Consider the following 13,524-nt stretch of genomic DNA (forward strand, 5'->3'; position numbering starts at 1 on the left):
AACGCAGCCATCTGGACAGCTATGAACTCCTACAACACCTTTTTTTTCTTCTCAGTTCTGACAGCTTAAACCTAAGAATCATCTGGCATCAAAGATGCCTGGTATTAAACAGGCAGAACAAGGCTGAGGATGGAGAGGCGAGGAGAGAAGAAGATGGAGTGGGAAAGAGGAGATGCTCAGAGGGAGAGAGAGCACAGAGAGATGTCAGTCTCCTGCTATTCTACTAACAAGCTGTCCTTCTAGAATTCAGTGATTGAGAAAAATCTATAATTCCAAATAAGATCATGGTCTACTGCCTATGACCCCCATTGCCTGCAGATGTGGTGTTCATTCGCCTCTGCAGGTTGCACGGTCACACAGGGGAGAGACTGTTCTTTTCTATCTCCCTTGGTATTCACCGCGGGGGCACAGCCTACAATGCTTAGGATACACCATCTTGCGGCTCTATAGTTTGAGTCCTGCAAATTCTCCAGTTCATGAGTTTCATGGGAGGAACGAGCGTTTCCAAGTATCACTGTGTCTGTCACAGTATCTAATCCACAGCGTGGCATGGAGTGGATACTAAATGACTGCCTCTTAATAATGAATGAGTAAATAAATGAGTGAGTTAGTGCATGAATGGACTGGCTCAATGGATATAAAAAGAAATGGATTGTTGTTGTAAGAGGTGTGAAAAGCAATAAAGAGAAAAGATCAGAAGAGTAAGAGATAAAGAAATAAAGAGAAGAAAATGTGCTCTGAGTTGCGTGTGGCACAGAGATGTACCCACCATTGGGAGTGATCTATTGCCACCTATCTGAGGTCTCTATAACATTGTAGCATTCATGTGAGCAAGCTATAAAGGGGAATTCAGTCTTGAATAACAGTTTAATCGAAAAACAACTTATGAAGGCAATATTGCTTTTATCATATGATTTGTGGGAAATGGCTTTCATTAGGTTTTCCATTAAAGCATCATTGGGGTTCTGTTCTCAAGGTCTCGCAATTCTCCCACCCACTCACCCCATTCTTTTGTCTGTCTACCCTCCTGTGCATCTGTCTATCAGTGCATACATCTATTAGTCCACCCCTCTGTCCATCTGTCTGCCCATCCCCTATTCATCTCTCCAACAGCATTTAGTGAGTGAGTCCTGGCTAGGTGCAGAGCGCTCGGCTCTTTCTAGCTTGGATATACATCTCTGCTTTGATGCTGGACAGAAGAAAATACCCTAGTCTCCTGTGCACTCTCGAAGTCCAAACATGACAATTGCCTCCTCCATGGCTGCGATTGCCTGCCACTTGATGCTTTCACCCCTGGGATGAGGCCTGAAGGCAGACTGGCAGAATGGAGATGGCTGCAGCCATGTCCCTACCTAGAGCTGGGTGAAAAGCCAGCCTCACAGAGAAGGATCACAGAGACTCCGGACTTACCCGCTTGGTTTGTGGTGATGTTGACAGAGACATGCTGTGGGGGGAAGGGACTCTTGCTGGAGACCCCATTGATGGCCTGGATGTCAAAGGTGTAGGGGGTGTGGGCCCACAGGCTGCTGATGGAGACTCGGCACTCCGTCAGGCCCAGCTGTCTGGGCACAAACTCCACGTTGTCGTCGCATCGAGAACAGCTCCTGCGGTCTGCGCGGCACTTTTTGCAGATGATGTTGTAGGTGACATCATCTCGCCCACCAGTCTCCCTTGGAGGGTGCCACTCCAGAATGATGGATGTCTCATTGACGATGGAGATGACATTGCGGGGACCTGACGGGACACCTGCAGGGAGACAAAGGTGGGCACAGTGAAGCTAGCCACAAGCTTCCTTGTCCAGTATCTCTCTGGTCTGCATCTGGTACTTTCCCACCCTCATCATAAACTCCACCCCCTTCCTCAGCCTCACATATCTGTGCTCCAGTTCATGACATGAAAAAAAAATGGTGGATTGCCACAGTCTGGCTGGGCACAAATCACGAGCCACTGAAGCAGGAACAAACTTTATTTCTGAACTCCACCAGCACACTCCACTCACACAACCGGGAACTCTCCCGAACACCACCCACGCGGCTCCTCCAGGAAGGACCAACCGGAAATCCCTCCTCCGGTACTTCCCCAACCAATGAGAACTCTTCAGGAATCCCCGCGAGAGCTCAACCGGAACTCAATGGGAATTCCGTGAGAACTCAAAAGTCATCATCTGAATGGCTTGCTGACGTCACCTCTCAACCACTACTTCTGGCAAAAATGCCATGCCTCATCCTGACTCAGCTGTAGCCCACAACAGTGGATAGAGATGACAACCTGTTCCGAACTCCCCTATTGATCATCCCCATTGAAGTTGTCTTTCTTTTAGCCCTATGTGCTAAGAAATGTGAGTTCAATCTTCTTGTTCTTGGACCAAGTCATATCCTCCAGCCAGATTTTGGGTTCATGTGTGTACACTGGAGGCTTACTGAATCCCTGGTCTTCAGTGGAGTAGAGGTCAAGGGTAGTGGGATATGAGCAGCCCCATCCAAAAGCCCCAACAGATCCTGGAATATTGCACAACACAATTTAAGATCTATGTGGTGTGTACTTTATGGTTGGGATTTTTTTTTTCCTGTAGGACAGGTTGCAAGAGCACCTGGATAGATGAATATTCACATTGCACCAACTTTGGTGCATGAAGTCAAGAAGCATTGTTGGACAGAAGAAGAGTCAGACAATCACAATTTTTGACCTCACAACAAAAGAAAAACATAGGAGAGTGTGTTCTGGACTCTCAGTTAGCTATTTTACATGCATTGCCTCGTTTACACACCTCAAGAACCGTACCAGGAAGATACAATAATTATCACAATTACTTAGGAAACTAAAGCTTATAGAGAAGACTGGCTCTGATATCTACGTCTAGATTCAGATCTACATAAGGATCTAATATGATATAGATCATATGGTCTGTAGGAACTGAAGCCAGCATGAAAGCTCATGTTCTTAACTACACCCCAGCTCTGAACACACTCTCCTTCTCCAAGCCAGCCAATCTCACTGGGACTCAAGGAGGGCAGCTTCTTCCCTCCGAACAGCTGTTTATGGCTGTTCCCATCCAGCAGAAGAGGAAATGTCTTGTTGCAAAATTCTGGAAAGCTTGGTACTTTGTAGGAGAGCCGGATGTTGCTGAATGAACTGTCACGGCGCTGGGTAGTTTGAGATGAAGTTGGACGACTTCCTGCCAGATCCTAGCCTCAGATTCCCAAGCATGAGCACTGGTCTCCTCAATGTCAAATGGATGGAAATGAATCCTGCCCGGAAGCCCCCACCCCTTTCCTAACAGCGGGTCTGCTGGAGCAGCCTCTCCGGATAGTAATGCATTCAGAATTCATGCACGTGACCATCGCCAGCTGAACGAAGACATGTGTAAAGTGATTCATGCTGTAGACAGGAATCAAATGCCAACACGCAAAATGAGGGAATAACAACAAGGTCGAGGGGCACCAGGGAAGGATTCGGCGTTGAATCAGTCAACAGCACCAGCTAGAGCAGAAAGCAAATATTAAATCAGATTCTATTAAAACATGAAAGAAAATCAGTACAGTACTATATAAAGCCCATTAGGCCTGAGCGAGAGCACAGCATTCGTGCACGCTTGTGACAGGGCAGAATTCATGGAACATTTTTACTGAAGTCTTGCAAACGGTGTTCAAGAATTCCCTACCCATCTGCCCAGGGATAAACATCCATCTCTCTTTAAATTAGCACACAGGTAGTACTGGGAAAGCAGTTGGTATTGTCCCAGGTGGACTCTTACTGGGCCAGGATGGCCTTGCCAAACACTGAACAATTCATTAACATCCATATTGGTCAATGCCTGTCTTGGACACGTCTGTTTGCTTCAGACTGATGACACTCATGCCACAAGCTCCCAGCTGTCAATGACATTGTTGCTTGTCTCACAAAGCAGACAGCCTAGCCTCACCCAAAGGCCACCGTTTCTCATCCTTAGTAAATGTATACTCCTAGTGCCCACTGTATGCTGGGTGTGGGGCAAATCTTTTTAAAAATAATATCATATTGCATCCTCAGAGAGGCAGGTATTGATGGAGAAAGTGGCCATGTCTCTCTCCCATGCTTCCTCCAGGGATCTCCTCTCTCCCCGGAGCTTCAACCTCACCCTCTTCCCTAACTCCAGCTTCTCCTCTTAAACTTGCATAAGTCTTAGTCTGTTCCAGCAATTTACCTGCAGAGGACCCTCAATGTGCATAGCTGAGAGTCCTAAGTCCAAACATCAATCCCCTCACATCTTTCTACCTCCTACGCTCTCTTCCTTACTCTCCAGCCAGCTTCTTCAGAGAAGAAACTGTCTCTCCTCTCTCCCTGCAGAGCCAACTGGAGCCTGTCACTTCCGTGCTCCTTCACCATGACAGCCTTTCCTTTGGCCTTCTAGTGGACAAATCCAGGGAACACAATTCAGTCTTTAATTTTTCTTGACACCTTGTGTCGTTACCAGTGAGGCCCTGGGCATCACATCTTTTGTCCTCCCAAGGTCATGGACCATCACCACAATCTGTCAGCTTCATCACCTTTTCCTCAAATATTTTCTTTCTTCTATTTCCCCACAGCCTCAGAATCCCAGGCCGCATCCATTTTCCTGCCCTATTGACAAATCCTCCGAGTCAATGCTCTTGCATTTCTGCAATCTCTCAGATCCATTCTCTTCTGCCAGAATGGGAGCTTCTAAAATGCACATGAGACCCAAGTGTTCCTATGCCCAAAGTCTTCAGCCTTCCAATTATCTGGGATATTTACCCCTGATCCCTTTCATAACATTCAACTTCCCTCCGGTCTTGCTGATGTCAATCACATCCTGGGCCCTTGCCCCTTACCCCTATGGCTAATAGGAATATTCCTGAAATTTCCTGCATGAACTAAACTCTCTTCATACCTCTGAGCCTCTGCGCCATGTTCTTCCTTCTGTCTGGGATTCCTTCCCCTCTTTATCTACTTAATGAACTCTTGCTCACTCTTAGAAATCCAGTACCCATTCTACTAGGAGCCTTCTCTCATGCGGAGCAGGCATGCATTTCTTTTTCTGAGCATTGATAAGATTGATAAACCTATTTCTAGATTCCATTATTACCTTATAAGGGTCCCTATCTCTTCTCTGTGTCCTCACTATATCAGCCTTTTGGTAGTAGAGACAGGTGTCTGGTTTGCCTCTGGTTTGTCCCAAGCCCAGACAGCAGATTACCTGCAGAGGACCCTTGCAATATGGTTTTCTACTTTTCCTCTGTGTGCATGGATGAGAGCCCATCTGTGTACCCCTTTTCCAGCATGAGACAGAATGCCCTGCTTTTGGCACATAGAGGGGCCTGAGGAAGGCTTTGAAGCAGCAACCGCAGTGAGGACCCACTGCCTGTGATCCTAAGTGGCAGAGGCTTTGGTGAGAAAAAGGTAGCAAGTGAAGAGTGGGTTTGGAATGTCTGGCCCTATCCCTGATCTGGAGCAGTGGCGGTGATTTGCCCTGATCAGTCTACTCTCTGTCCATTTGCTCCCAACTGACCAGGAACAAAAGAGTGATTTGTGATAGGAATGGAGACTTCCCATGCAGCACTCCCTGGACCCTTCTCATTCTTGGGTGCTTCTCAGAATGAGTGCATCTGTAGGAGATGAATGCAGGTTTATAGAGGAGGCCGTGGTTGCTAAGTCCATAAATAAATAAATCTGAATCCTTTTCAACCAAGGAGTAGGGACAGATGTTAAGAAATTTGCCATCTCTTGAAGAGCCCAACATGTTCTGCTACGTATTCTTCCCCTGGCATGCCGTGTTCAGCTCACAGAAGAGGGGCCTGTGCATATGGTGGAGATGAGCCAAGTCTGGGCCATAACAATGACTGGGGCCTCATTCATCAGTTATTCATTCATTCATTCCTTGAACAAGTATGTCCTGTGCTCTTCTAGGCTCTTGGGAGGCTCTTGCAAGACTGGCAAGCTTCTGCTCTCATGGAGCTTGTGTTTCTCTTTGGTGAATGGAAACTGACGGGATCGAAGGAAAAAAACAGAGATAAATGAGAAGATTTCACACAAGAAGAAGTGCTATGAAATAAAATAGTCCTGGGGCTCAGATGGTCTCCTAACAATGCTGAAGTCTGTCCCTTATTCCCATGAGGCCTGCTCCAGGTCTCATGTCTCAGTGGTTAAAACACAATAATGGCCCCAGGTGTCAGTGCTCAAGCATCCTGATGAGATGGGTACATTCCTGCAGGTAGTCTGCCCAGTCTCTGCCTGAATGAAGAGCTGGACCATGGCAGGTTTGGCCTGTGCATAAATCTCCTAGATGAGGGTTGCTAGAACTACTTTCTATCCAGCTTTGCCTCCTGGGTTTGGGGCCCCACACTTTGCAGGAAGTATTCACCCAGAATTTGTGCCTCAGAAACATCCCTAGGAAGGAGATAAAAACATTAGAAAGGTGAGCACAGAGAGAAGCCACAAAGGAGGTAGGAAATTTGCCATCTCTATCAGCAAAAGCCTTTGTGATGGCTGTGGCAGGGCTCAGCACCACAGTCTCCTCGTCTGAGCTCCCTGCTCTTGTGTCTGGTTCCTTGTTTTTCTTAATTGCATACAGACAGGATTTTTGAAGCCTCTCTGATCTATTGCCACAGTTACTGATAAACACATTCTGTTCAAAGGGCTAGGGAAATTGAGTCTGTGGAAGGGTGGGAAATGTTGAGCAGTGATTTTTAGTTTGGATGAGGAGGGGGCATGGTGGGTACCGAGTTATGGGAAGGGGTCTCCAATGTCTTCTAGGACGTGCCATGGTTGGCTCAGCCCACATGGAGCATGGTTGTTATTGGGACTTCAAATAATTAACTAGACTCTTTTTAGAGCCACGGGGCAGTGTATTGCCATCTTGAGGTAGAAACCTTGCTGTTTCTTAATGTGGTTTGGGCCAGATTTTTTGCTTTGTTTTTGTGTTAAGAATGGAGACACAGGGTGTGTGGCAGAGAGCCGATGAGTTTATTTGTAGGCATTACGTTAGAAATGAGAGCACTCTAGAGTAACCACAGGGAAAATATGCTGAAGATAGCTAATTCCTTTATCAGCAATCTTAATAAGGACAAGCTCCTATTGTTAGAATTTAGAAACTAATATCAGGCTGGTAAAAAGTGCCCAGCAGAGAGGGTTCTATTAACTGTGCTTTGCTACCACCAAGTCTGCCTCCTTAGATAACTCCCCAGGGGATCTAATGAGGATTACAATAGTCTTAAGGGGGTACTCTACTGGGACACCCCACATGTTGGCTGGGATTGTGCTCTTATGCATCAGGCCAGAGATGGATCCTCTCTGATGAAAGTAACAAAGTTTTCACTTAGAAAAAAAAAATGAACATGTATTTAAAGACATATATAATTTTTCAGATTGTGAGATCAATCAATGAACTCCCTAAATGTTTAATGGCAACCAAGTTGACCACTTCTAGAAAGTAAAGTTTGAAGGCTCAATTTCTTCATCTGACAAATGGTAATTCTGAGAATTAAATGAGATAATAAGCCCACATTGTTTAGCTGTGGTTGGTATGCAAAAGAATTAAGTAATATCAGCTGTTGTTATTAACACTATTAGTATGTCATTATTAGATTATCTGCAACCTTGAGCCACTCATCTAATTAAGACTGATCTCATTCAGTCAATCCATGAGCACAGAATCTGCTGAGCACTCTAAAAACTATGAAGATGAGGAAGTTATGTTGGGGAACTCAGATGCAAGACCCTATACCTATGGCATACTGGGAACTGTGAACACATATAGTTAAGAAAGTAAATGCTACAGATACAAATTATATTATAGATACTGGGGGAAAAGATAAGACTAATGTAGATCAACACATTCAGGCATGATATTTGGGGGTTCTAGTTTCAAAGTGGGAGCTATACTTGGGGGAAAAGCACCTTGGAAACCCTCTGCCCTAATCTATACTCTCTAGGTTACTAAGCCCAGGAAAACATGCCCCAAAAGGGACAGAACCTTATCCTTGAGTATGAGGCTGTGTCTCCAGAATGTGTCCAGCTCTTATGACCTCCTGGACTTGTGGCCTCTGTTTCCTGGCCTCCTAAGAGGTTGTCTGACTCTGGCATGGTATCTATCTATTCATTGACCTCCCTGACTAAAAGACAAGGAAACACTTTATTCAATCCAATGGCAAATAATGCTCTCTACTATGTCTCTCTTTAGGAAAATTCCTGGGAGAGGTCAGACTAGAACCTAGACATAGACATAGCCAAGACAGAGTCTTGGAATGAGCCAAGAAATGCATTTAATATGCAAAACTCCCGAGTTAAGAGAGTTCAAAACGTGTAATGTCATCATGGTTAAGAAGAGTCAAGACTGTAGTTTGGAAAAATAACTGCAATCTTCAATGTGGACTGAAGGTTAAGAAGTGGCAGAAAGAAAGGCCAGAAAATGATATTAGAGAGAGGGATGATGGGAAAGAGTGTGGTATGACAGTAATGTGAATACATAAGTGGTGTGATCCAGGGGAATGCTCCAAAATGATGGTTCTATCAGGACATCTCTTTCCCCTTTTGCTCACTAAGACAGCTAGTTAAGTAAACCACGTGTGAGTGATGTGAAGCTTTCCTGAAGAAGGTGAAAAGTCTTTGAGATTTTACAGGGAAAGAGATAGAATTCAAGGAGCAGATTCAGACATGGAAATGGGGAAATAGAGACCTGAAGAGGTCTTCTGTGGGTGCAAAGCATGCATAAAATCAAACCAGGCAGGTTGTATTGCCTTTGCCCTAAAGACAACATAAAGGAAGAAAAGCAGGATGGTTTGGAGTTAACATGAGTCAAAGAAAATGTTTGCAGACATGTAGTAGAATTATCAAATAAACATGAAATGAGCTTCATGCTCAGTTTCATTTTTTCCTTTGATAATTGTTTATTTGCAAACAATGCCAAAACAAAACCTTTCTTTATTCTTTCTAGCGCCATTTATAAGATGGCACACCCCAGCCTGAGGTCAGCTGTCTTTTTCTCCCTCCTCTCACATGATATTTGGGAGTTCTTCCTCTTCCACCTTTACCTTACCAAGTGCAAAATTCCTGGAAGAGGTCAGACTAGAACCTAGAACAGTAAAGTTTTAGAAGAAAGCGTGTGATATGCCACAAAGGTTTGGTTCAGGACCTTGGAGAGGGACATGAGTCTGCAAGCTTCCCCATCCCCTTCACTGAGGTTTCCTTGCTGGTAATGGGGGAGCTTCTAAAGATGCTATGCCAGGCTCCATGATAATACCACAATAACAGGGGTTAGGAGCAGAAGGGATTGTCAGGTTTTGTCATGGGTGGAGTAGGACTCCTGTGGCCATATTGGCAAATTGGGAAAAAGTCATCAGGGACCTGGTGGAAAATGGTGGCATCAGAATGGGGAGATGGGTGAGTCATTAAGAGAATGCCAAAAACATTCTTCTCTCAACATTGGAAGTTTGGAAAGATCCAAGTGTGGTGATGGACACCTGTCATCTCAGCAATTCTGGAGGCTGCCAGGAGGATCACGAGTTCTAAGACAGTCCCAGCAAATTAGGAAGGCCCTAGGCAACTTAGTGAGACCCTGTCTCAAAATAAAATATAAAAAGGTCTGGGGATGTGGCTCAGTGTTAAGCAGCCCTGGGTTCAATCTCTAGTGAAAATAAAATAAAAGAAGTTTGGAGGAGATTGAGGTCTTTGGGGGGAAAAAACAGATCAAGGACTGTCTGTAATTTGTGAGTGTTCAGCAGCAGACATGTGAACACCATTTTCCTTAATATGGAGGATGTATGTCTGGAGTGCTGACGTGTTCCTTCTAGTCAGGGAGTCATGCTGGGGTCCAGAGGCATCAGGGGCTGAAATGCTGATTGATGCCTGTCCTTTTGCAAGCTCAGGTATCTTTTGAGGTTTATTTATTTTTTCTCAAAGTGTAGGATGTTTCCTAGGGTAAGAAGGAGAGGGCACTGAAACCTGGGGAAATCGTATTGACTCACTTTTCCTGGAAGCCATGTGAGCATGATCTTCCTCGGGATACTTTTATGTATTTTGGAGTCACTTGAAGATGAAATCCAGGAGCAACTCACTAGAGGTGGGAGGGGAGTCACACATGTGCAGATTCAGAAGAAACCAAGTCAAATCCCAGGCTTTGGCATAACCTCACTAGGCCTCAGCATGTTTGCTGGTAAAACTGGGATGGCAATAATTATAATTGACAGGAGCATTATAAAGGGCTACCAGTTGGGCAATGTACATAAAGTGTTACAATAGCGCCTGCCAAATGACTTGTCTAATGGTGTCTGTGCATCTAATTCATTATTATATCAAAATAATTAATTCAAATACAACGATACAGGCAAAATGCTTGCCATCATGGAGTTTGTATTCTAGTGGAAGAGTCAGCTGATGCTTCAGTGAGTAGAAAAATGTATGTTGTAAGTAGCAACTAGGTTCTGAGGATAAATAGAGCAGGAGAAGGGAGATGGGTGATGGTGGGTTGGGATGGGGAGGCGAACTCTCTTGGAGAAAAGGCCATTGGACAGAGACCTGAATGCGGTAAGTCAGGAACCAAGTCAATATCTAGAGGGAATGTCCCCAGACCAAGGGCCAGCCTATACAAAGGTCCTGAGGAGGAAATGCAGTAGGCTTACTTGAGGACAATGAATGGGATAGTGTGGCTGCAAGACAGTGATCAGAAGGGAGAGAAAAAGAAATAGATTAGAGAGGAGTGGAGTAGGCAGAATATCTAGGTCCTGGGCACAGGCTGAGGGGATTTTACTCTCAGTAAGATTTTAGTGTAAGGAGGTCTCCGAGCAGACGAATGACATGTTCAGACTTTTTAAGTACCACTTTAGCTGCCTTGTGAGGACAGGATATGAGAGGATAAAAACAGAAGCAGACAAACCATTAGGAGGCCACAGAAGTCACCTTAGTGACAGGCAACAGCATTCTGGGCCAGGGATGCAGCAGTGGGGAGGAGAAAGGGCAGGTTCTGAATAATTTTAAAACATTTTTTAAATATTCAAAATATTTTTAAAAACAGTCTTTTTACAGACATTACATAACTAGTTTTTGTCTTCACAATTCTGTGCATCTTACTATTCCCATTTTAATGATGAGAAAATTGAGGATCAGAGAGGCAAAGTGGCTTGTCTGTCACTCACTGAGTGATTGATTAGCACTGATGTGCACACCTGGCATCAACAGACTTCACCTTCTAGTGGGCTCAAGCAAGGACTCCTTGCTAGGTACAGTGGCACAGGCCTGTAATCCCAGTGGCTTAGGAGGCTGAAGGCAGGAGGACTGAGAATTAGAAGCAAGCCTCAGCAACTTAGTGAGGCCCTGAACAACTCAGCAAGACCTTGTCTCAAAATAAAATATACAAAAGGGCTGGGATGTGGCTTAGTGGTTAAGTGCCCCTGGGTCCAGTCGTGGGTACCAAAGAAAAAGGACTTATGTACCACCAGTAGCTCCTCATGGACATGACCCTGACCCGGTGCCCTCATTAGGTCATTTCCCTGGAGATTTCTGTAGGAGCATCTGAAACAACAGAAGATGACCTTGGTTTCCATTTCAATAGAGTTCTGTATGCAATTTTGAATTTTCTTTTAATAATAAACCCTTCATGCAAAGTACAGTGCTAGGCAATGTTTTGTTTATTACTTAATAAAATCAGTAGTCCCAGCATCCTGGGAGGATGGACTCAGTTTACATATGAGGAAAGACAAATAAACCTGGATCAAATCATGTGGCTGGCAAATGGCATAAGCAAGACTTGAGTGCAGGTTTGGTCCCTAACAGTGTAAGGCACAGGTGAGACACAAAAGCAGCCAGGTGCTGGGCAGGGGGTGGCTCATGGGTAGGCAGAAAGCTCCCACCTCAGCCTGAACCACCTCAGTCCTCTTCCTGCAGAAATAGAACAGCCGCGGCTGCAGGATGGGGCTGAGCAAGTCTGCACGTGTTGCTCATTAGGGTCTTGGAAACGCTGGGCCTCGCTCAGGCAATTCCCCTAATCATAACAGTTAGTAATAAGGAGAAATGATTAGTCAAAACAAGGAGGGACCCTGCTGAGAGGGATTTTGGGAGCCTCAAAGAGCCCAGCGTTATACATTTCACCAAATATGAATGTTTACAGAAAGAACTTCTTGCTTCTCCTTCGTCAATGGATCTAATTGTCTGGGAGAGAGGAAGTGGATCCCACTTTCTTGGAAAAGAGGCAGCCCCTCTCTCTGGGCTGAGCCTAACTAAGTCTGGGAGTCCAGGGTTCCTGGGATTCTGCAGAAGCCCTTGTAGGAAGGGTGAGGCCCTGCAGACTGGAGGCGTCATGATTCAGTAGGAGTGTGTTATGGCCCCTCTGAGGTCACTGCTACATGGGGGATGGGTACCCAGTTAAATCTCTTACTTGTGGCCCAAGATGAGAGGCAAGTTTTAATATAAAGCACCCTGACCTGCAGAAATACCCTGGGGACACTCAAAGTCAAGGACAACCATAGGTCATGCGATCTCAAAAACGTGGCCTACAAGTCCCTCTCCTAGCCTTAGAACAGGCCTCAGAAGCCTCCCAAAATAATGTAAATGCACTGGACTCAGAAAACAGGGGCTAACTGCCATCCCTGCCACAGTGTAACTTCATGGGTCACTTAGTGTAGTCATTCATAGATTCTTGAGTGACCAACCTGTCCATGAGCTGTGCTGTGCAGGTGAGGCTGTGGGCAAGCTCCCTGCTGTCCGTCCTGAGGAGCTCAAAATCTGCAGGGCAGTGGCACTTGTACAACATCCATAGAGGCCACGGACTGATAAGGCTGGTAAAGGTCAAGCCCGTGAGCCTGGAGAGGGCTAGGCAGTGTGCTTAGGGACTTGGAGGGGACACTGTCCTCTTCACACTCATGTGGAAGTCAGTGGAAGAACATCGAGCCTTAGTGTGCTGTACATGTACAAAGGACTGCCTGGTGTGGTTATGCAGGAATTCCTGTCCTCCTTTCATCTTCTAGAAGGGAAATCGTGACTCTGTGCACACTTGTACAATGAGTAAAAGAAAGACATTGGGCAGAAGACTTGAGCATCAGGCCCTAAAGCAGGGAGAACATGAGGCCTGCAGCAGACCTCCTATACAGGACCTCCCAAGCTTCTAGGTAGGGGCCCTTTTCATGACCCAGTCAATTGTCAGAGGGAGTTTCTCCATAGCAATGTCTGCTGCAAAATCAGTGTCCTAGGCCACATACCACTAGGGCAGGCTCCAAGGTGTTTTCTTAAGAAAGAAAAATTCTAAGTCTATCTAAGTCTTCTTGAAGTCAAAGGACTCTGGAACACATTTCTATCTTTGGGATAATGGAAGGCTAGATCTTCCTGGGGCATGACATTCACAGAACTCCTTGTTCTGGCCTGCATTATTTCTAACTGATGCATTCAGGACTTGAAATGCCCCAAGCCACTCATTTGATTTAGCATGATCTGATGTAGTCCAGAGCTTGGTGATTCTCTCTAGGCAGGTGCCAATAGGAAGACTGAGATCATGACAAGAATCCAAAGCAAGGACAATGATGTTCTGCATCTTGAGATCTG

The 13,524-nt window shown here is 45.4% G+C and overlaps 1 protein-coding gene across 1 annotated transcript in view; it reads right to left on the reverse strand.

Annotated features, from left to right (window-relative positions):
• The window catches only part of Ephb1 (EPH receptor B1), a 419,708-nt gene that overhangs the window by 107,720 nt on the left and 298,464 nt on the right, over positions 1-13,524 (reverse strand). Inside the window, exon 5 of the mRNA XM_046431643.2 lies at positions 1,411-1,746. Coding sequence (XP_046287599.1) covers positions 1,411-1,746 — 336 coding nt within the window. The remainder of the gene's footprint in view (positions 1-1,410; positions 1,747-13,524) is intronic.

Source organism: Marmota monax, unplaced genomic scaffold, assembly GCF_021218885.2.
Source record: "Marmota monax isolate L192 unplaced genomic scaffold, Marmota_monax_Labrador192_F-V1.1 WCK01_AAM20220418_F8-fsc00022, whole genome shotgun sequence".
Classification (NCBI taxonomy): Eukaryota; Metazoa; Chordata; class Mammalia; order Rodentia; family Sciuridae; genus Marmota; species Marmota monax.